This window comes from Diorhabda carinulata, chromosome 10 (genome assembly GCF_026250575.1).
Source record: "Diorhabda carinulata isolate Delta chromosome 10, icDioCari1.1, whole genome shotgun sequence".
NCBI lineage: Eukaryota > Metazoa > Arthropoda > Insecta > Coleoptera > Chrysomelidae > Diorhabda > Diorhabda carinulata.
Window position 1 is genome coordinate 2,895,529 of NC_079469.1, and position 25,699 is coordinate 2,921,227.

At 30.7% G+C, this 25,699-nt stretch overlaps 1 protein-coding gene across 5 annotated transcripts in view; it reads right to left on the bottom strand.

Moving 5' to 3' along the window:
• LOC130899117 (polypyrimidine tract-binding protein 2) overlaps positions 1–25,699 on the bottom strand; it is a 365,855-nt gene that overhangs the window by 163,446 nt on the left and 176,710 nt on the right. Inside the window, exon 1 of one of the 5 annotated variants that reach the window (XM_057808890.1) lies at positions 5,803–7,071. The exons of 3 other annotated variants lie outside the window; for them this stretch is intronic. In XM_057808890.1, the coding sequence (XP_057664873.1) occupies positions 5,803–5,922 (120 nt within the window). In that variant the 5' untranslated portion in view covers positions 5,923–7,071. Of the gene's footprint in view, positions 1–5,802; positions 7,072–25,699 lie in introns of those variants that run through there. One more of the 5 variants, XM_057808888.1, reaches the window with a different exon arrangement.

The window sequence follows — 25,699 nt, forward strand, 5'->3', positions numbered from 1 at the left end:
TATAGATTTTTTCTTAAAGAACCATTTAGAAAAAAAGATTTCCTTAAAAATATGAAAGAGACTTAGGAATGGATCTAAGTGAGCCAGTGAGACTCTGGGTGAGACTAATCCTTCGTTATCAACAATAAAATATTTGGTAGCAAAGTTTAAACGAGACTGGACGATCTATGGCGACCAGCAACGCAGTGGTTGACCAAATTAGGTGACGATTCCAGAAATGTTGAAGATAATCCTAAAGCGGTGCTGGATGATCGTCGACTGATAATGCGCGAGCTAGCAGACATAGTAGGCATTTCATAAAGTGCGGTACATCGCTTATTAACTGAAAATTTGGATATGAGAAAGCTGTGTGCAAGATGGGTGCCGCGTTTGCTCACAATGAAACAAAAACAACGTCGTGAAGATGTTTCCATCGAGTGTTTGGCAACGTTTCACAAAATTACGCCGAATTTTTACGCCGTTCTGTAACCATGGATGGAACTTGGATCAATCACCGGCTCTAAAGAAGGTAAAAACCATTCCATCTGCAGATAAGATCATGGCGTCGGTTGATTGGTATGAGCGTGAGATAATTTCCATTCACCAACTGGAAAACGGAAAAATTATCAACGACGAGTATTATACAAGCTTATTGTAACGTTGTAGCAAAGAAATCAAGCAAAAACGGCCGCATTTGGCTAAGAAATATGTGTTGTTTCATCAAACAGAGCTCCAGCTCATACATCCGTTATTGAAATGGTCAAAATCACTGAATTAAAGTTTGAATTGCTACTTCATGCTCCCTATTCGCCGGATTTAGCCCTTTCGCATTATTTCCTGGTCCCAGACTTCTTATAACATCGCTGGGAAAAGTCTATGGCCTAAAACGAGATTGCGTTGTAAAATAAATCTATTTTTTTTCCAAATTTTTTTTGTTTCTGGGACCATCATCGTACAACTAAATAAATATATGACTTTTTTACTTCTTAGACATGTTTTTCTTGATAAATCGTATCTTCTGATGGTAATCATCAAATTATTTGATAATTTGCGTCAATTTTTTTGGTATACTTTGTATTTAAATCATGGTTGTACATAGAAAATAACATCAAAAAGGACCAATAGTGACACATGTTTGGAAAACAGGACGGGAAAATGGAGCCACAAAGAATACCAAAGAAAATCAATTTGGAAAATAAGCTGTTTGTTGCAGGAAACTGGTCGGCCACTATAGACATACATCTTGAGAGGCAAAGAATTTCAAAGATGTTGTAAGAAGAAGGTTATTCAATTTCACGTGAAGTTGCAGCATATTTTCTCTTCCCTTTAAAATGTCACTGTCAATTCTTCTCGATATACGAGGGATGAATAGAAAATTTCTAATTCAACAAATAAATACTTATTTCCCTTTTAATCCTGTTTAGTTTAATTTGAAAATTTTTTACTATGTTAAATAACATGAAGAATCATTAAACGTTTTCTTTGAAAGATTTACCTTTTATTTTGTTTACTATTTTCCTTTTTTCTTTTACTTTTTAACTTTACGATTTATTGAAGAAACACCCTCGTCCGTCGCTCTTTAGATTCATTAAAACATTAAAAGACAAAAATCTACATCTCAAAAATTTCGTTTTATGTGGATTGAAGTAAATTCAATCAAAATATTTGTTTCTTTACAATATATAGTATGTCAGAATGAAAGAAAAAACTGACTGGATACCAAAATTTTCTGAAGAAAAACAGACGACGAGCTGGGAAACTATGTCAAAATCAAATTATATGCAAGACTCTACATATCAAGAAAGACATTGAACGGAAATGTGCAACTAGGATTTTAACAGGTTAAGTTATTGGACCAAAACCACGCGAAAATTAGAATCGAGAATCAATACACCCAAAGAATGGAGTCCGAATTAAATGCACGCAACTTAGTCCAGGCAATTAACACCTATGCCACGTCTGCTTTAACGTACTCTTTTGGAATCCTGAAGTGGACGAAACCCCAAAGAGGGTTGGGAAAGGCTTGTAAACCTACACTTTATTTCATAGCCAAGGTGGTTGTTGTATTTGGGATTGCAGGAGCTTATCGAATTTGTGAAATCAACCAGGTAACTTTAGATGATATTGAAGATTCTGGAACGGTATTAATTGTGAAACGGGAGATTTGTAGTTACAGAAAAATGTGATGAACTTTACCGAACTGTCCAGCAGGACAGTTAAATGAGGATGACACTAAAGAAACATGGCGATTGGAAGTCATCAACGAGCGCTGAAAGGTACGTTGATGAATCGGTAGCACAAATGACAGAAACAGTTAATAAACTGTTTAGAACGTGTGGTGTTGCTGCATTTGTGACCAAGTAGGAAGAAATATTATTTCAACAGAAGAAAATTCGACTGTGGTACCGAATAGATCAAGGAACGTGTCATTCATGCAATTCACATTCAATAATTGTTTTTTTGATATAAAGAAAAAGTAACTTTGATGTATAAAATTAAATACTTTCGCTTATGAAACTAAACACTGATAGTCCGGTCAAATTAGACCGAAAAAATAAGAGAATAATTTAAAATAAAATTTGAAAATTCCACATCATTCGGGTGTATTTTATATATATTTTATCATAAAAATATTTTAGATAAAAGTTGTACATCAGAAAATTATCTATAAAAAACGTATTAATACTTTTTCTCCTACGACCCACCGTTTTTGAGATATAACAATTCAAAAAGTCGTAATCGTCATAATATATAAATATAAAATATACTAAAGTTAAAACTATAAAAATATCAGGTGAAATGAAACCCAGTCCCTTAATTTATTGTAACTTTTAGACAAAATCTGTCTCCTGTTCAATTGTGTGCGTTGAATGAAATGAAATATCGTCTTGAGCGCCAATTGGTAGTGAAAACACGTGATTATCCTAACCTATATCGTTCTTTTTGAAGTTTTACAACAAAACTGTGAGAATATTTTTTTTTTTGTACTAAACTTTTAATTGAAAGTGAATTTGTTTCTGTTGAACGTTGTTTGAAGATATTAATTATTGTAAGTATCGAGTGGACTATTTTAAAAATCGGAAACCATCATCAACAAGACATGAAAATTATCTTCAAAATTATACTCGAAAGTCTCGTAAGAAAATAAATATTGATACGTTTTTTGTAGATGATTTTATGATCTACAATTTTTGTCTAAGGTAATTTTATGATGAAACTTAACGAAAAAATTCGTTTTTTCGAACTTTGATCTTGAATAAATTTTTCCCTTACACGGTAATGATTTTTAGCTTGATGGGAATTTATGTAATTTAGATCTAAATTGACCGGACTATAAAAAATATTAACGCACTCAATAATTTTTATTTCTAAAATTAGTAAATGTAGAAGGCGAGCCTCTGGTATATATCGAGTAAATCGATGCGATTACGAGACTAAGAGTACGTTTGTAGCGGATGCACGTAATTTTTCTCGAAGAGGGGTTTTTAATGGAATGAAAATTAATAAATCAATGGCTGGCAACTCGGTAATGTAAATAATTTATTCTTTAATGGTTTCCCTACAATTCTAACAATTTAAATAAAATAATAAATCATTTAACTGTTTTTTTTTATAATAAGAATTGTTGTTTATGTTATTTTTAGTTCAAGAAAATAAAAAAAATGTCAATAAAATGTCAAAAATATCATCTCATCAAAATAATTTTTAGAAAAATGCGCTAAATAGTCGTCGAAGACCTGATGGAAGATGTAGAAAATACACTTAATTGAGCACGGACCCCTCCATTTAATTGTGTTTATTAACTTTATTTATTAATTACGGCAAACAAATTCGATTAAATATACTTACATGATTAAATGTACCAAAACTCATGGGACATTTGAAAATATATTTCAACAGTTATGAGAGGTAAGAAAATGGATGAAAAAAATATGATAAGAGATGTGATAAGCAAGAAAATGGGCCTAGCCGGACATATGACAAACCATTATGAACTGATTAAAACTTGGTAATCTATCGGATTCATTTTAGACCAATCGGTACCGCAGTCTATGGTTTATAATTGTGCAAATACATGGATCATAAATAGATAAGAAGTCATTACAAACAGGTTGAATAGCTTTTAGTCCAAGAGCCCCAACAAAAAAAAGTAAGTTCTGAAAAAAACGTGCGGAAACGGGTATTTTTTTGAATATGACCATTTTGAAAAGCGCGTTTTATTAAATATCTCGCGAACCGCGAATCGTACGACAAAAATTGTAGAGATCATTATTGTAGATAATAATGTTTGCAATCTTTTTTATTTGAAACTTTTTTTTGTATAACGCATAGGTTTTTAATTATAACGCTCCAAATTTGTTTCAATGTGGTTTTTGCTAAATATTTAGTTGATGGTCAAAAATAAATTTAAAATGGTGGTAACCTATGCGTTATACAAAAAAAAGTTTCAAATAGAAAAGATGGCAAATATTATTATCTACAATAATGATCTCCACAATTTTTGTCGTACGATTTGCGGTTCGCGAGATATTTAATAAAACGTATTTTTCAAGGACACCCCTGAATGTATTAAAAAAATACTTGTCATCAAAAAATTGCTACAAATGTGATGGCAAAAATTATGGAAAAATAAAAGGCACATCGATTTCTATTTCAATTCTTCGAACGATAAGGCACAATTGCCAGATTTACTTTATAGAAAATAATACAAAAAAAAAAAACAAAATGCGAGTAATATTTAGTTTTTCTATTCTAAAATTTGGTTTCCGAGAGTTGCTATACTAGTTTTGAGATATGGCAACACTGATGTCAGTATGTCAAATCTGTCATTGCCGTAATGAAGTGCTGAACGTGTTGTGATACGAGTGCTATTCGAATTGTTTACTTTCGAAGTGGATTAAACCAACTCGCTTCGATTTTTGGTGATAAAGCACCATCTCGACTCACTGTTTTTGTTGATTTTTCGAATCGAACTGTGATCGCACTTCGTTACAGGATTAATTTCGTGGTGGTCGTCTAAAATCGTGCCAGAAAACATCGATGCTTTACGTAAACTTAAGGGCATACTTGGGCATTAGCTCGATTAGCATACATTCAATATTGCGTGAACTTTTGGCTGTCAAAAAGATTTTTTCGTATATTTTGACAATCCTTGTTTGGAACCCAATGATTTCTTCTTATTTTAGCAGATCAGAAATAAGCTGCGAGGTTTTTCTACACCTTAAGAAGCGGTTGATGTATTCAAATTACATGTTTTTGAGGAATGGAAAAATTCGACAATTGGTTCAAACCCATACAAAAGTGTTTTGATTTATAAAGGAGAAGATTTTGATTAAAAATAAATTTAATTCCAATTATAAATAATTATTTTTATTTGTCTACCTCAAAACTTGAGCAACGACCCTCGGATTCCGTTTCAATTGAATCCATGTCTGTAGAAATTCTTTAAAATAGATTTTATTCAATTTTTTGTAATATTAAAAATGAAAAAAAAAACAGAATATCTACGTAATATGATTTCATATTACATAATGAAATTAATTTTAAGCAATAAATGCATGTTTTAGTATTTTTCCATTGAAAAATATCATTAAAATATAATAAAATAGATTTTTTAATAATATTCATGAACAAGAAATCAAATTTCTTAGCCATTTTCGAGTTTTTCGTAGCGAAATAATAAAATATTTTGCGATGAAAATATTTTTTCTAAAAACATCTAAAAATAAAACTTACAAGTAGAACCGCAGTTTTCAAAAGAAAACGTTATTCACAGACACAAAACAGGTTTACAACACCAATTCAGACAAAAATAGTCCTTACCATTTCGTAGGCAAATTTTTCGGGGGAAGTAGCCAGTGGCGGGTTGTCAAAATAGTTGATTTCCGTAAATCGGTTGACAATTAACGTGCTCGGTGCGGTCAATTGATGATTATTGTACATGTGCTGAGGGGCACATTGGCCGCAAGGACAAGGTAAGGCAGGCTGAGGTGCGTATGCTGGAGGTATCTCGGGACAAGGTATTACAGGACACAAGGGAACTACGTAGGGATATTGTCCGGGAGAGTTGAAAAAGTACGTCGTGGTTGCTAATATCGCAAGACGCGATTATAGATAATCGATTTTGATTTTTCTTTATTATGTATTTATTCTAATTTAATATAGAATCAGTTGTGAGCGAATCGATTTCGTAACTGATCAGATTGTCGAATAAAAAGATTGTCTTTTGGTTGAAATTATTTGGTATTTCCTATTGCACGATTGTCTACTATGATTATAATTTTTTTTTCTTTTGATTGAAATGAGCGTTATAAAATTTTTATTTAATTAAAATAGACTATATAATATATATTCTTTTTACTTACTTACAGATATGTCCTTTTACACTAATTTTTTATACTAAATCTTTAGATACTATAAAAATTTAAGCTAATACTGAATTTATTGCACACAACCTTTGTTATTTAATTATATTTTAATTTAAAGTAAGTCAAGATATGTTTTTTTATACTAATTGAAACTCGTAGGTAAATGTGCTTTATTTCAAATTCCAAAAAAGTTTATATACTGATTGTCTTAATTTTGAAAATTAACACTAATAATATTGACTCTTCGAGTGAACCCTTACGATTGTTTTTTAATTAAAACTATCTTTTAAATATATACGGGACGGTCTAAAAACAAGTCAACTTGTGTTGACGATAGTACTAGTCTACAAACACTGATTACCTTATATAATATTGATGATTGTCGGTAAATTCTTGGACAAAAGACTTGATACCGTCTTTGCCTTTAAACGACGATAAACTAAAAATAATGTACTTAAAAAAAAAGGAACGTATTGCACTAGTTGATACTCGACGAATATTTTTTAAGAAATTTCAAGAATTTATTGATAGAGAATAAAAGCGAAAAATACACCGAGGAAGAATGAGTGAAATAGGCAAAGGCGATTAAGACTTGACGGGATTCGGGATAAAAGTTGGTGAGCTGAGTTCGTATAGGAAGTATAAGAGGTATTAGACCGCCGCACACTAAGCGAGTTAGGCCCGGACTGTTGGATTGAACTCGACGTTCCGGTAAAAGAGAAGCGGGGCCGAACGCACGCATGCGTATTTATACGTAGAAATTCTTGCGGTGCCCCTATCACCCCCACCCGCTGACACCGTCAATACAACCTGATGCATGCGGGCTCGAGCCGCGTTGCCGACTTTTCTAGGACAGAACCATTTTTCAGACTTGTTGAGCTATCGATCCAAATACCGAGTTTGAAGAAAAGTTCGCAGTAACTGGAGCAGTAAGGAAACAAGTCAAATTGGTCAAATTGGTCAAATTGAAGAAGAAGACCACTCTAATGGTTGGGGGCGAAAAATCCATACAAACTCTCTGTTGTCATTTAATTATTTACAATTCATTCCTAGATTTTTCAAAATTTTCTTCAGAATGCTGCTTTTTCAATGTGAACTGTATCTAACAGATATATTCTGACAGTTACAGAAGATTTCGCCGACCATACCAACACTTTCCAGTTGAACTTGTCATTTCTTTTTGAAATAACACTTCTGAACTTACTTTCTAACCTTTCGGATAATAATAAATCTTATAATTTGCCGATTTACATCCGTCAAAAGTAAAATTTTATTCTTCGTCGATAATGATTTCCAAAACTTCAACGAGCGAAAACTAGTATTTAGTGAGACTTCCAAGTTTTGTTTTATACTTTTCTGAACGTTTGGGTAGTGATTTTCTTGATTTTTATACTACATTCTGTCACTTTAGAATATTGCTTCAATATTTCTTATCGATTCTAAATTTTTTCCCCAATTTTCGCAAACTGAGACTTCCAAGTTTTGTTTTATACTTTTCTGAACGTTTGGGTGGTGATTTTGTTGATTTTTATACTACATTCTGTCACTTTAGAATATTGCTTCAATATTTCTTATCGATTCTAAATTTTTTCCCCAATTTTCGCAAACTGAGACTTCCAAGTTTTGTTTTATACTTTTCTGAACGTTTGGGTGGTGATTTTCTTGATTTTTATACTACATTCTGTCACTTTAGAATATTGCTTCAATATTTCTTATCGATTCTAAATTTTTTCCCCAATTTTCGCAAACTGAGACTTCCAAGTTTTGTTTTATACTTTTCTGAACGTTTGGGTGTCGATTTTCTTGATTTATAGACTACATTCTGTCACTTTAGAATATTGCTTCAATATTTCTTATCGATTCTAAATTTTTTCCCCAATTTTCGCAAACTGAGACTTCCAAGTTTTGTTTTATACTTTTCTGAACGTTTGGGTGGTGATTTTCTTGATTTTTATACTACATTCTGTCACTTTAGAATATTGCTTCAATATTTCTTATCGATTCTAAATTTTTTCCCCAATTTTCGCAAACTGAGACTTCCAAGTTTTGTTTTATACTTTTCTGAACGTTTGGGTGGTGATTTTCTTGATTTTTATACTACATTCTGTCACTTTAGAATATTGCTTCAATATTTCTTATCGATTCTAAATTTTTTCCCCAATTTTCGCAAACTGAGACTTCCAAGTTTTGTTTTATACTTTTCTGAACGTTTGGGTGGTGATTTTGTTGATTTTTATACTACATTCTGTCACTTTAGAATATTGCTTCAATATTTCTTATCGATTCTAAATTTTTTCCCCAATTTTCGCAAACTGAGACTTCCAAGTTTTGTTTTATACTTTTCTGAACGTTTGGGTGGTGATTTTCTTGATTTTTATACTACATTCTGTCACTTTAGAATATTGCTTCAATATTTCTTATCGATTCTAAATTTTCTCCCCAATTTTCGCTAACTGAGACTTCCAAATTTTGTTTTATACTTTTCTGAACGTTTGGGTGGTGATTTTCTTGATTTTTATACTACATTCTGTCACTTTAGAATATTGCTTCAATATTTCTTATCGATTCTAAATTTTTTCCCCAATTTTCGCAAACTGAGACTTCCAAGTTTTGTTTTATACTTTTCTGAACGTTTGGGTGGTGATTTTCTTGATTTTTATACTACATTCTGTCACTTTAGAATATTGCTTCAATATTTCTTATCGATTCTAAATTTTTTCCCCAATTTTCGCAAACTGAGACTTCCAAGTTTTGTTTTATACTTTTCTGAACGTTTGGGTGGTGATTTTCTTGATTTTTATACTACATTCTGTCACTTTAGAATATTGCTTCAATATTTCTTATCGATTCTAAATTTTTTCCCCAATTTTCGCAAACTGAGACTTCCAAGTTTTGTTTTATACTTTTCTGAACGTTTGGGTGTCGATTTTCTTGATTTATAGACTACATTCTGTCACTTTAGAATATTGCTTCAATATTTCTTATCGATTCTAAATTTTTTCCCCAATTTTCGCAAACTGAGACTTCCAAGTTTTGTTTTATACTTTTCTGAACGTTTGGGTGGTGATTTTCTTGATTTTTATACTACATTCTGTCACTTTAGAATATTGCTTCAATATTTCTTATCGATTCTAAATTTTTTCCCCAATTTTCGCAAACTGAGACTTCCAAGTTTTGTTTTATACTTTTCTGAACGTTTGGGTGGTGATTTTCTTGATTTTTATACTACATTCTGTCACTTTAGAATATTGCTTCAATATTTCTTATCGATTCTAAATTTTTTCCCCAATTTTCGCAAACTGAGACTTCCAAGTTTTGTTTTATACTTTTCTGAACGTTTGGGTGGTGATTTTGTTGATTTTTATACTACATTCTGTCACTTTAGAATATTGCTTCAATATTTCTTATCGATTCTAAATTTTTTCCCCAATTTTCGCAAACTGAGACTTCCAAGTTTTGTTTTATACTTTTCTGAACGTTTGGGTGGTGATTTTGTTGATTTTTATACTACATTCTGTCACTTTAGAATATTGCTTCAATATTTCTTATCGATTCTAAATTTTTTCCCCAATTTTCGCAAACTGAGACTTCCAAGTTTTGTTTTATACTTTTCTGAACGTTTGGGTGGTGATTTTCTTGATTTTTATACTACATTCTGTCACTTTAGAATATTGCTTCAATATTTCTTATCGATTCTAAATTTTTTCCCCAATTTTCGCAAACTGAGACTTCCAAGTTTTGTTTTATACTTTTCTGAACGTTTGGGTGTCGATTTTCTTGATTTATAGACTACATTCTGTCACTTTAGAATATTGCTTCAATATTTCTTATCGATTCTAAATTTTTTCCCCAATTTTCGCAAACTGAGACTTCCAAGTTTTGTTTTATACTTTTCTGAACGTTTGGGTGGTGATTTTCTTGATTTTTATACTACATTCTGTCACTTTAGAATATTGCTTCAATATTTCTTATCGATTCTAAATTTTTTCCCCAATTTTCGCAAACTGAGACTTCCAAGTTTTGTTTTATACTTTTCTGAACGTTTGGGTGGTGATTTTCTTGATTTTTATACTACATTCTGTCACTTTAGAATATTGCTTCAATATTTCTTATCGATTCTAAATTTTTTCCCCAATTTTCGCAAACTGAGACTTCCAAGTTTTGTTTTATACTTTTCTGAACGTTTGGGTGGTGATTTTGTTGATTTTTATACTACATTCTGTCACTTTAGAATATTGCTTCAATATTTCTTATCGATTCTAAATTTTTTCCCCAATTTTCGCAAACTGAGACTTCCAAGTTTTGTTTTATACTTTTCTGAACGTTTGGGTGGTGATTTTGTTGATTTTTATACTACATTCTGTCACTTTAGAATATTGCTTCAATATTTCTTATCGATTCTAAATTTTTTCCCCAATTTTCGCAAACTGAGACTTCCAAGTTTTGTTTTATACTTTTCTGAACGTTTGGGTGGTGATTTTCTTGATTTTTATACTACATTCTGTCACTTCAGAATATTGCTTCAATATTTCTTATCGATTCTAAATTTTTTCCCCAATTTTCGCAAAATGAGACTTCCAAGTTTTGTTTTATACTTTTCTAAACGTTTGGGTGGTGATTTTCTTGATTTTTATACTACATTCTGTCACTTTAGAATATTGCTTCAATATTTCTTATCGATTCTAAATTTTTTCCCCAATTTTCGCAAACTGAGACTTCCAAGTTTTGTTTTATACTTTTCTGAACGTTTGGGTGGTGATTTTGTTGATTTTTATACTACATTCTGTCACTTTAGAATATTGCTTCAATATTTCTTATCGATTCTAAATTTTTTCCCCAATTTTCGCAAACTGAGACTTCCAAGTTTTGTTTTATACTTTTCTGAACGTTTGGGTGGTGATTTTGTTGATTTTTATACTACATTCTGTCACTTTAGAATATTGCTTCAATATTTCTTATCGATTCTAAATTTTTTCCCCAATTTTCGCAAACTGAGACTTCCAAGTTTTGTTTTATACTTTTCTGAACGTTTGGGTGGTGATTTTCTTGATTTTTATACTACATTCTGTCACTTCAGAATATTGCTTCAATATTTCTTATCGATTCTAAATTTTTTCCCCAATTTTCGCAAAATGAGACTTCCAAGTTTTGTTTTATACTTTTCTAAACGTTTGGGTGGTGATTTTCTTGATTTTTATACTACATTCTGTCACTTTAGAATATTGCTTCAATATTTCTTATCGATTCTAAATTTTTTCCCCAATTTTCGCAAACTGAGACTTCCAAGTTTTGTTTTATACTTTTCTGAACGTTTGGGTGGTGATTTTCTTGATTTTTATACTACATTCTGTCACTTTAGAATATTGCTTCAATATTTCTTATCGATTCTAAATTTTTTCACAGTCTCCCAGTTTTAACTCTTTAACCAAAGTTTTTTTAAGACTTTGGTAATTTTCTGCATAATCCTGACTTCCTTTTAATCGAAATACCTGTCTCAACACGCCGATAGATATGTGCTAGCGTCGTAAGATCATCATCAGACACTTTCGATTATCGGCAACGATCTAACCAATTTCATTTTCCAATTTTTAGACTTTCCTATCCAAATTCAACAATTTATCAATTCATATTGGAATATACAAGAAGGAAAAAGGATATATCAGTTGTTGAAAGTTGACAAAGTAAATTGGTTAAAAAATTTATCTTCAAAACTCATTTTTTTCTGATTAGAAGTCGAGTCAGGATTTCGAATTCGTGATGGATATGTTAGATCAAATTTAATTTGTAATTTTTGGAAATTGAACGTTGTAATGTAAATTGTAGCCTCCAAATTTTTTTTCTGAAAGAATATGCGGACTAAAACTCGGCAATTAGTTCCAGAGAGTTCATCGCTTAGTAAAACGAGCAAAAAGACTCACGATTGGACTAAAGAGACCTATAGTGATGCTGCGGTGGCTAGAGCGGGTGTTTGTGAGTGGCGCAAGCTGTTAGTAGCAGATAGAGTGCAAGACGATGACCGCTTTGGACGTCTTTTGACCAGCAAGACTAACGAAACAAAAAATTCAACATTCCTCAAGCCCATGCTTAAAATATCGTAAAATAAAATTCAGCTATGAGGAAAGTGGTGTCGCGAGTGTTGTCAGAGGAGACCACAGACCGGAAAACGATCTGGTAGTATCTTTTTGGCCCCACCAGGCTCACGAGGAAGAGTCATTGCTCGATAGAGGTGGTCCAACAGGCTAGAAAGCAGGAGTTGAACAGTATACCAGGCCAGAAGTTCTTGGAAACGTAAGAAAATTAGAAAACTCGCCGGCAGTAGTGTATAGATGCGAAAAAATTTTATTTTGAGAAATTTTAATCGATTTTATTATTTTCAGGGATTAATAATTATGTTCTACTACTTTCAGAATAGACTTTGTACGATAATAATTTTTTTTATCAAACTGTTCAATTTGATTTGAATAAAATATGATGATATATTTCCGGTAAATCGATCTGACAACGCCGCTTACACCGTTTACAGGTAGACAAGGTAGAGAGAAGCAACAACTCTCCCATCAGCCGCGCTATGCCAGAACAGAAACAGCATAACGTCAATGTACGGCCAACTAGTTGCTCCTGCTCTTTCCGATGCTGTTTCGTAGCAGCGTGTCAAGGAGGTTGGAAATTTAAGCGCCGCCCCTGATTCGTGTACCCTCCTTCCCCCCGACGGACACGCGCCGCGATGCGTTTTTGTTTCCCGCCGCACTCCGCCGACTACCGCGCCGCCTTCGATCATATTTGTTTTTCTTTTTTGATTTCCAGGTAATTTTCGATGAGCGATGAATAGGGGTCTTTGACATTTGGGTTAGTGGGATTGCAATAAGGGATGAAAGAAAAACTGAATACGATATTGAAAATTGGGTACGCTAAAAATAGTATCTTATCAAAACGGATTCAAATTTATAAAAATAATTGACGCATACACGTTACTTCAAAATGAAATCTATGTGTTATATATAAATTTAAAAAAAAAAAATAGTACCAAAAATGACAAATATAATATTAAATAAGCAGAATATATCATTTTTAATATCTAGCAACCCTAGAAAACAAGAAAAAAATATTAAGTACTCAAGATTAAAGAAAAAAAAATAGTTAAGTAATCCAAAACAACTCTAACCTCATTACGTTATCGCTGCTATAAATTTGTCTGTGTTTAGTCTTTCTGTCAGTTTTATAGATTCCACTTAAACCCTATTAAGGTATCGTATTTATTATCTAATTATTGTTAATGTGACTATAATGAACCATAAATATATTTACTATCTAATTTTTTACAATTATTATTGTATACGATAAGAAACTAATACTAGGTTCATTCAATTTGATATTCGTCTAGTACGCTAGTCAGATTAGTGTACCTAACTTTAAATTATTAAATCCTCAGTTTGCTAAATAAATTGTTTTTAAAAAGCAAATTGGTAAATTGAGTTATTTAATTGTATTGTTTGTATTTAATTGTATTGTTAGTCTTCACAATTTCTTCATGTAATTTTTGATATGTATATAAAAATATATAAGAAACAAAATTAAACAAAGTAGCGCGTGCCGAATTTCTAGAATCAGCTTAGCTCCGCCAAAACCTAGGCGTTCAAGATCTGTTCGCTTAGCTATTTCAAGAAAGAATGAGTTCCTTTCCAATCCAAAACATGTAAGTAAGGAATAGAAGTGAGTGCCATTAAGCAATTGAAAAGGTAGAGGAATGTAGGTATGTTGGTTCATCCTAAAACGTGTACTAGATATATCGGAGAGGATTAAGTTAATTGCGTGCTGTTAAGACATTAAGAAGACAGTCGAAGGAAAGAATGTAGTGAATGATTGGGAACCTGTATAGTCAAAGATCTTTTTTCGATGTTGAGAATATTTGAGGCAAATCTTTAGCTTTTATTTGATGTAAAATCCTACAAATTATACTTACCTTTAACTCTAAAACATCGATTCCTGAAAAGTTATGGTGATTTTCCTCAAAAGTGAGAATGACTGGGTCCTAGCTATAAGCTTCTTCTGCTTTTCCCCGTTGTACCTCAACGAATTGACTATTGAAATAGTTGAAGAATAAAATCAAAATAGAAATATTTCCGACAGACAAATGAATAACTTGCCTAGTGTTTCTTAAAACCGAAGTCAATAACGAATTTAGAAGGTTGTGGGGTTTATTGTGATCTTATTGCAGAGGTGGTTCCCTATACTGCACAAAATCTCGCATACACTCTATTATTGTATATTGCTATTAAGTTAAAATTGTTTTAGATACTGGAATGCCGCGGAAAGAAGCTAAAACAACTGATATATAACCTCACAAATCGTAGTTTTACATATGTCTGATACCATTTTCGAACCATTTAAACGTTACCGTTTAAAAAAGAGAGGGTGAAGGATAAAGGAATTTAAAACGTTTATATACTTATAGGTTATAAAATTCCCTATAAATCTACGTTTTGTGCGATTAATTTTCTTGAAAATTAACCGAGGTATAGCCAAAAAAACTTTTTTTAATTTTGTAGCAGGTAGATTTTGGAGTATGAGTTAAAGTATGTAAATAATTTTTTCATTTTTTGTCATAAGGGATGATTTATAGGGGGAAACTTATAAATATGAAATATTCAAGTCGAAACATCTAAAAGAATAACGAAACGCCGTGGAAAATCACTAAATGAAGCTAGCTATACACCGTAGTAAACGTTATGCTTGAAGGAACTTCAATTAAACACGTCACTGTTTTAGATCGCGAAGCTTGGAACGTTGGTAATCGTAAGTCATGAAAAGAGCGCGCAGAGCACGTTTGTTTATACCAGATGAGTAATAGTAATCCCATAACGTGAAATTGGTCGACTTCATTAAATTGTTTATTAAGTAAGTTTAGGTATATGTATAATACACGCTAAAATCATTTATATTGAATATTTAGTTTGAATTAGTCTTCTATAACGAGCTTAAAAACGTTATGGCGTAAATAATGGGGGTCATTAACAATTAAAACAACTCGTTTAATTGCGCCCGAGAAGCATAACAAGTTATGCAACAGTCTAATATTAAAAGAAAGATGGAACTCGGGTCAATAAACTAAACAGAACTCAGTAAGACCATTAAAACGATTTGAGGAAACGATAATGGCTTTTATGGCAACTTAATACGATGGATTCACTCAATGATATTGATCTTTACCTTACATAAGACAAACAAAGATTTTATATATTCCTTCTACTATCTATAAATATTTAATTTATATAGATATAATTGACAATAGAAAATCTTCTATTATTCACTAAAAGAAATGTAAAAATCATTTAGATATGATGATATATATAAATTAATAGTTAATATAGTGGTAGAGTCAAAAATAAACATTAAGAACGAACGTAAAAGCCCCAGGTCTGTACGTCGAGGCTCTTTACAACTATTGAGATGTTCCATTTTGTATCTCAGGCTTTCCGTAATCTGGAAACAGCAAAGAAAAATAAGGATAACTAAAATAAAGCGTATACATCCCCCAAAAGTCAAGTATGTAGTAAATTTTTATTCCTCAGAAATTAATCGGTCATTCCGAAACCTATAGTCGTTATACCAAATCATCAGGGTATACCAGGAAGCAGACAGTCTTGTCAAAAAAGGGCAACTACTCTATAGTAGAGACCAGATATTGTGACCACATGAACTGAACGAACGGTTGAAGATTCAGGTGGAATATCACTGGGAAAACACTCCAAGTCAAAGACAAGATCAAACTAGGTGTTTTACCTCGCTAAATATTATGGTAATTATACACTTTCACGGTCAACTGGTTTTTTGGCTCTAGAAAATCGAAAAATGGATAGATTTTAATGATCTTGGTCTCAAAATGTTTCATTTTACGTCGTATTTATAAAAATAATTAGTAGAAATAGCTGGAATGAAAATTTCTCATAGTTTTACTGTTTTAAATCGTAAAAAAAAACGGTTTTACAAAATAATCCTTTACGAAAAATTATCTCATTATCAGATAAAGTTCTCATATTTTTTTTTGTATTCTACATAAATTAATAAACAATTTAATAAAAAACAAATCCAAAAAGAATGATTTTTTCAGTTTTTATAGCTTAAATGAAATCGATGAAAAACAATCAATTTTCGTGAATAGTTTCGTACTATATTCTTCAATGTTAATAGTTTTTGGACCATTAAAAATCGAAAAATAGATAAATTTTATAATTTTGGTCTCAAAATGTTCCATTTTACGACGAATTTATGAAAAACACGGGGGTAGTGGCTGAATTTGCGGTTTTTAATAGTTTTAAACCTTAAATAGTGGAAAAACTTTTTTTTTCAAAATATTCATTTTTTTATGTAAATTGCGAAAAAAAATATACGAACTTGATTCCACGACGTCAGAAACAGTTACGAAGGATTATATGTAGAAAGTCATTTTTTTTGCATTTAAAGTCATGAAACTGTAAAAAATATTTATTTTTTTTTAAATTTCGTATTTTTTTTATAAATCCGCCGTAAAATGGAACATTTTGAGACAAAGATCATTAAAATCCATCCATTTTTCGATTTTCTAGAGCCAAAAAACCAGGTGACCGCGAAAGTGTATAATTACCATAATTTTTTGTAAAGGATTATTTTACAAAACCGTTTTTTTTACGATTTAAAACAGTAAAACTATGAGAAATTTTCATTCCAGCTATTTCTACTAATTTTTTTTATAAATCCGCCGTAAAATGGAACATTTTGAGACCAAGATCATTAAAATCCATCCATTTTTCGATTTTCTAGAGCCAAAAAACCAGGTGACCGCGAAAGTGTATAATTACCATAATTTTTTGTAAAGGATTATTTTACAAAACCGTTTTTTTTACGATTTAAAACAGTAAAACTATGAGAAATTTTCATTCCAGCTATTTCTACTAATTTTTTTTATAAATCCGCCGTAAAATGGAACATTTTGAGACCAAGATCATTAAAATCCATCCATTTTTCGATTTTCTAGAGCCAAAAAACCAGGTGACCGCGAAAGTGTATAATTACCATAATTTTTTGTAAAGGATTATTTTACAAAACCGTTTTTTTTACGATTTAAAACAGTAAAACTATGAGAAATTTTCATTCCAGCTATTTCTACTAATTTTTTTTATAAATCCGCCGTAAAATGGAACATTTTGAGACCAAGATCATTAAAATCCATCCATTTTTCGATTTTCTAGAGCCAAAAAACCAGGTGACCGCGAAAGTGTATAATTACCATAATTTTTTGCAAAGGATTATTTTGCAAAACCGTTTTTTTTTACGATTTAAAACAGTAAAACTATGAGAAATTTTCATTCCAGCTATTTCTACTAATTTTTTTTATAAATCCGCCGTAAAATGGAACATTTTGAGACCAAGATCATTAAAATCCATCCATTTTTCGATTTTCTAGAGCCAAAAAACCAGGTGACCGCGAAAGTGTATAATTACCATAATTTTTTGCAAAGGATTATTTTGCAAAACCGTTTTTTTTTACGATTTAAAACAGTAAAACTATGAGAAATTTTCATTCCAGCTATTTCTACTAATTTTTTTTATAAATCCGCCGTAAAATGGAACATTTTGAGACCAAGATCATTAAAATCCATCCATTTTTCGATTTTCTAGAGCCAAAAAACCAGGTGACCGCGAAAGTGTATAATTACCATAATTTTTTGCAAAGGATTATTTTGCAAAACCGTTTTTTTTTTACGATTTAAAACAGTAAAACTATGAGAAATTTTCATTCCAGCTATTTCTACTAATTTTTTTTATAAATCCGCCGTAAAATGGAACATTTTGAGACCAAGATCATTAAAATCCATCCATTTTTCGATTTTCTAGAGCCAAAAAACCAGGTGACCGCGAAAGTGTATAATTACCATAATTTTTTGCAAAGGATTATTTTGCAAAACCGTTTTTTTTTACGATTTAAAACAGTAAAACTATGAGAAATTTTCATTCCAGCTATTTCTACTAATTTTTTTTATAAATCCGCCGTAAAATGGAACATTTTGAGACCAAGATCATTAAAATCCATCCATTTTTCGATTTTCTAGAGCCAAAAAACCAGGTGACCGCGAAAGTGTATAATTACCATAATTTTTTGCAAAGGATTATTTTGCAAAACCGTTTTTTTTTACGATTTAAAACAGTAAAACTATGAGAAATTTTCATTCCAGCTATTTCTACTAATTTTTTTTATAAATCCGCCGTAAAATGGAACATTTTGAGACCAAGATCATTAAAATCCATCCATTTTTCGATTTTCTAGAGCCAAAAAACCAGGTGACCGCGAAAGTGTATAATTACCATAATTTTTTGTAAAGGATTATTTTGCAAAACCGTTTTTTTTTTACGATTTAAAACAGTAAAACTATGAGAAATTTTCATTCCAGCTATTTCTACTAATTTTTTTTATAAATCCGCCGTAAAATGGAACATTTTGAGACCAAGATCATTAAAATCCATCCATTTTTCGATTTTCTAGAGCCAAAAAACCAGGTGACCGCGAAAGTGTATAATTACCATAATTTTTTGCAAAGGATTATTTTGCAAAACCGTTTTTTTTTACGATTTAAAACAGTAAAACTATGAGAAATTTTCATTCCAGCTATTTCTACTAATTTTTTTTATAAATCCGCCGTAAAATGGAACATTTTGAGACCAAGATCATTAAAATCCATCCATTTTTCGATTTTCTAGAGCCAAAAAACCAGGTGACCGCGAAAGTGTATAATTACCATAATTTTTTGCAAAGGATTATTTTGCAAAACCGTTTTTTTTTACGATTTAAAACAGTAAAACTATGAGAAATTTTCATTCCAGCTATTTCTACTAATTTTTTTTATAAATCCGCCGTAAAATGGAACATTTTGAGACCAAGATCATTAAAATCCATCCATTTTTCGATTTTCTAGAGCCAAAAAACCAGGTGACCGCGAAAGTGTATAATTACCATAATTTTTTGCAAAGGATTATTTTGCAAAACCGTTTTTTTTTTACGATTTAAAACAGTAAAACTATGAGAAATTTTCATTCCAGCTATTTCTACTAATTTTTTTTATAAATCCGCCGTAAAATGGAACATTTTGAGACCAAGATCATTAAAATCCATCCATTTTTCGATTTTCTAGAGCCAAAAAACCAGGTGACCGCGAAAGTGTATAATTACCATAATTTTTTGCAAAGGATTATTTTGCAAAACCGTTTTTTTTTACGATTTAAAACAGTAAAACTATGAGAAATTTTCATTCCAGCTATTTCTACTAATTTTTTTTATAAATCCGCCGTAAAATGGAACATTTTGAGACCAAGATCATTAAAATCCATCCATTTTTCGATTTTCTAGAGCCAAAAAACCAGGTGACCGCGAAAGTGTATAATTACCATAATTTTTTGCAAAGGATTATTTTGCAAAACCGTTTTTTTTTACGATTTAAAACAGTAAAACTATGAGAAATTTTCATTCCAGCTATTTCTACTAATTTTTTTTATAAATCCGCCGTAAAATGGAACATTTTGAGACCAAGATCATTAAAATCCATCCATTTTTCGATTTTCTAGAGCCAAAAAACCAGGTGACCGCGAAAGTGTATAATTACCATAATTTTTTGCAAAGGATTATTTTGCAAAACCGTTTTTTTTTTACGATTTAAAACAGTAAAACTATGAGAAATTTTCATTCCAGCTATTTCTACTAATTTTTTTTATAAATCCGCCGTAAAATGGAACATTTTGAGACCAAGATCATTAAAATCCATCCATTTTTCGATTTTCTAGAGCCAAAAAACCAGGTGACCGCGAAAGTGTATAATTACCATAATTTTTTGTAAAGGATTATTTTGCAAAACCGTTTTTTTTTACGATTTAAAACAGTAAAACTATGAGAAATTTTCATTCCAGCTATTTCTACTAATTTTTTTTATAAATCCGCCGTAAAATGGAACATTTTGAGACCAAGATCATTAAAATCCATCCATTTTTCGATTTTCTAGAGCCAAAAAACCAGGTGACCGCGAAAGTGTATAATTACCATAATTTTTTGTAAAGGATTATTTTGCAAAACCGTTTTTTTTTTACGATTTAAAACAGTAAAACTATGAGAAATTTTCATTCCAGCTATTTCTACTAATTTTTTTTATAAATCCGCCGTAAAATGGAACATTTTGAGACCAAGATCATTAAAATCCATCCATTTTTCGATTTTCTAGAGCCAAAAAACCAGGTGACCGCGAAAGTGTATAATTACCATAATTTTTTGCAAAGGATTATTTTGCAAAACCGTTTTTTTTTACGATTTAAAACAGTAAAACTATGAGAAATTTTCATTCCAGCTATTTCTACTAATTTTTTTTATAAATCCGCCGTAAAATGGAACATTTTGAGACCAAGATCATTAAAATCCATCCATTTTTCGATTTTCTAGAGCCAAAAAACCAGGTGACCGCGAAAGTGTATAATTACCATAATTTTTTGCAAAGGATTATTTTGCAAAACCGTTTTTTTTTTACGATTTAAAACAGTAAAACTATGAGAAATTTTCATTCCAGCTATTTCTACTAATTTTTTTTATAAATCCGCCGTAAAATGGAACATTTTGAGACCAAGATCATTAAAATCCATCCATTTTTCGATTTTCTAGAGCCAAAAAACCAGGTGACCGCGAAAGTGTATAATTACCATAATTTTTTGTAAAGGATTATTTTACAAAACCGTTTTTTTTACGATTTAAAACAGTAAAACTATGAGAAATTTTCATTCCAGCTATTTCTACTAATTTTTTTTATAAATCCGCCGTAAAATGGAACATTTTGAGACCAAGATCATTAAAATCCATCCATTTTTCGATTTTCTAGAGCCAAAAAACCAGGTGACCGCGAAAGTGTATAATTACCATAATTTTTTGCAAAGGATTATTTTGCAAAACCGTTTTTTTTACGATTTAAAACAGTAAAACTATGAGAAATTTTCATTCCAGCTATTTCTACTAATTTTTTTTATAAATCCGCCGTAAAATGGAACATTTTGAGACCAAGATCATTAAAATCCATCCATTTTTCGATTTTCTATAGCCAAAAAACCAGGTGACCGCGAAAGTGTATAATTACCATAATTTTTTGTAAAGGATTATTTTACAAAACCGTTTTTTTTTACGATTTAAAACAGTAAAACTATGAGAAATTTTCATTCCAGCTATTTCTACTAATTTTTTTTATAAATCCGCCGTAAAATGGAACATTTTGAGACCAAGATCATTAAAATCCATCCATTTTTCGATTTTCTAGAGCCAAAAAACCAGGTGACCGCGAAAGTGTATAATTACCATAATTTTTTGCAAAGGATTATTTTGCAAAACCGTTTTTTTTTACGATTTAAAACAGTAAAACTATGAGAAATTTTCATTCCAGCTATTTCTACTAATTTTTTTTATAAATCCGCCGTAAAATGGAACATTTTGAGACCAAGATCATTAAAATCCATCCATTTTTCGATTTTCTAGAGCCAAAAAACCAGGTGACCGCGAAAGTGTATAATTACCATAATTTTTTGCAAAGGATTATTTTGCAAAACCGTTTTTTTTTTACGATTTAAAACAGTAAAACTATGAGAAATTTTCATTCCAGCTATTTCTACTAATTTTTTTTATAAATCCGCCGTAAAATGGAACATTTTGAGACCAAGATCATTAAAATCCATCCATTTTTCGATTTTCTAGAGCCAAAAAACCAGGTGACCGCGAAAGTGTATAATTACCATAATTTTTTGCAAAGGATTATTTTGCAAAACCGTTTTTTTTTACGATTTAAAACAGTAAAACTATGAGAAATTTTCATTCCAGCTATTTCTACTAATTTTTTTTATAAATCCGCCGTAAAATGGAACATTTTGAGACCAAGATCATTAAAATCCATCCATTTTTCGATTTTCTATAGCCAAAAAACCAGGTGACCGCGAAAGTGTATAATTACCATAATTTTTTGTAAAGGATTATTTTACAAAACCGTTTTTTTTACGATTTAAAACAGTAAAACTATGAGAAATTTTCATTCCAGCTATTTCTACTAATTTTTTTTATAAATCCGCCGTAAAATGGAACATTTTGAGACCAAGATCATTAAAATCCATCCATTTTTCGATTTTCTAGAGCCAAAAAACCAGGTGACCGCGAAAGTGTATAATTACCATAATTTTTTGCAAAGGATTATTTTGCAAAACCGTTTTTTTTTTACGATTTAAAACAGTAAAACTATGAGAAATTTTCATTCCAGCTATTTCTACTAATTTTTTTTATAAATCCGCCGTAAAATGGAACATTTTGAGACCAAGATCATTAAAATCCATCCATTTTTCGATTTTCTAGAGCCAAAAAACCAGGTGACCGCGAAAGTGTATAATTACCATAATTTTTTGTAAAGGATTATTTTACAAAACCGTTTTTTTTACGATTTAAAACAGTAAAACTATGAGAAATTTTCATTCCAGCTATTTCTACTAATTTTTTTTATAAATCCGCCGTAAAATGGAACATTTTGAGACCAAGATCATTAAAATCCATCCATTTTTCGATTTTCTAGAGCCAAAAAACCAGGTGACCGCGAAAGTGTATAATTACCATAATTTTTTGCAAAGGATTATTTTGCAAAACCGTTTTTTTTACGATTTAAAACAGTAAAACTATGAGAAATTTTCATTCCAGCTATTTCTACTAATTTTTTTTATAAATCCGCCGTAAAATGGAACATTTTGAGACCAAGATCATTAAAATCCATCCATTTTTCGATTTTCTATAGCCAAAAAACCAGGTGACCGCGAAAGTGTATAATTACCATAATTTTTTGTAAAGGATTATTTTACAAAACCGTTTTTTTTACGATTTAAAACAGTAAAACTATGAGAAATTTTCATTCCAGCTATTTCTACTAATTTTTTTTATAAATCCGCCGTAAAATGGAACATTTTGAGACCAAGATCATTAAAATCCATCCATTTTTCGATTTTCTAGAGCCAAAAAACCAGGTGACCGCGAAAGTGTATAATTACCATAATTTTTTGCAAAGGATTATTTTGCAAAACCGTTTTTTTTTACGATTTAAAACAGTAAAACTATGAGAAATTTTCATTCCAGCTATTTCTACTAATTTTTTTTATAAATCCGCCGTAAAATGGAACATTTTGAGACCAAGATCATTAAAATCCATCCATTTTTCGATTTTCTAGAGCCAAAAAACCAGGTGACCGCGAAAGTGTATAATTACCATAATTTTTTGCAAAGGATTATTTTGCAAAACCGTTTTTTTTTTACGATTTAAAACAGTAAAACTATGAGAAATTTTCATTCCAGCTATTTCTACTAATTTTTTTTATAAATCCGCCGTAAAATGGAACATTTTGAGACCAAGATCATTAAAATCCATCCATTTTTCGATTTTCTAGAGCCAAAAAACCAGGTGACCGCGAAAGTGTATAATTACCATAATTTTTTGCAAAGGATTATTTTGCAAAACCGTTTTTTTTACGATTTAAAACAGTAAAACTATGAGAAATTTTCATTCCAGCTATTTCTACTAATTTTTTTTATAAATCCGCCGTAAAATGGAACATTTTGAGACCAAGATCATTAAAATCCATCCATTTTTCGATTTTCTAGAGCCAAAAAACCAGGTGACCGCGAAAGTGTATAATTACCATAATTTTTTGCAAAGGATTATTTTGCAAAACCGTTTTTTTTTACGATTTAAAACAGTAAAACTATGAGAAATTTTCATTCCAGCTATTTCTACTAATTTTTTTTATAAATCCGCCGTAAAATGGAACATTTTGAGACCAAGATCATTAAAATCCATCCATTTTTCGATTTTCTAGAGCCAAAAAACCAGGTGACCGCGAAAGTGTATAATTACCATAATTTTTTGCAAAGGATTATTTTGCAAAACCGTTTTTTTTTTACGATTTAAAACAGTAAAACTATGAGAAATTTTCATTCCAGCTATTTCTACTAATTTTTTTTATAAATCCGCCGTAAAATGGAACATTTTGAGACCAAGATCATTAAAATCCATCCATTTTTCGATTTTCTAGAGCCAAAAAACCAGGTGACCGCGAAAGTGTATAATTACCATAATTTTTTGTAAAGGATTATTTTGCAAAACCGTTTTTTTTTACGATTTAAAACAGTAAAACTATGAGAAATTTTCATTCCAGCTATTTCTACTAATTTTTTTTATAAATCCGCCGTAAAATGGAACATTTTGAGACCAAGATCATTAAAATCCATCCATTTTTCGATTTTCTAGAGCCAAAAAACCAGGTGACCGCGAAAGTGTATAATTACCATAATTTTTTGTAAAGGATTATTTTGCAAAACCGTTTTTTTTTTACGATTTAAAACAGTAAAACTATGAGAAATTTTCATTCCAGCTATTTCTACTAATTTTTTTTATAAATCCGCCGTAAAATGGAACATTTTGAGACCAAGATCATTAAAATCCATCCATTTTTCGATTTTCTAGAGCCAAAAAACCAGGTGACCGCGAAAGTGTATAATTACCATAATTTTTTGCAAAGGATTATTTTGCAAAACCGTTTTTTTTTACGATTTAAAACAGTAAAACTATGAGAAATTTTCATTCCAGCTATTTCTACTAATTTTTTTTATAAATCCGCCGTAAAATGGAACATTTTGAGACCAAGATCATTAAAATCCATCCATTTTTCGATTTTCTAGAGCCAAAAAACCAGGTGACCGCGAAAGTGTATAATTACCATAATTTTTTGCAAAGGATTATTTTGCAAAACCGTTTTTTTTTTACGATTTAAAACAGTAAAACTATGAGAAATTTTCATTCCAGCTATTTCTACTAATTTTTTTTATAAATCCGCCGTAAAATGGAACATTTTGAGACCAAGATCATTAAAATCCATCCATTTTTCGATTTTCTAGAGCCAAAAAACCAGGTGACCGCGAAAGTGTATAATTACCATAATTTTTTGTAAAGGATTATTTTACAAAACCGTTTTTTTTTACGATTTAAAACAGTAAAACTATGAGAAATTTTCATTCCAGCTATTTCTACTAATTTTTTTTATAAATCCGCCGTAAAATGGAACATTTTGAGACCAAGATCATTAAAATCCATCCATTTTTCGATTTTCTAGAGCCAAAAAACCAGGTGACCGCGAAAGTGTATAATTACCATAATTTTTTGCAAAGGATTATTTTGCAAAACCGTTTTTTTTACGATTTAAAACAGTAAAACTATGAGAAATTTTCATTCCAGCTATTTCTACTAATTTTTTTTATAAATCCGCCGTAAAATGGAACA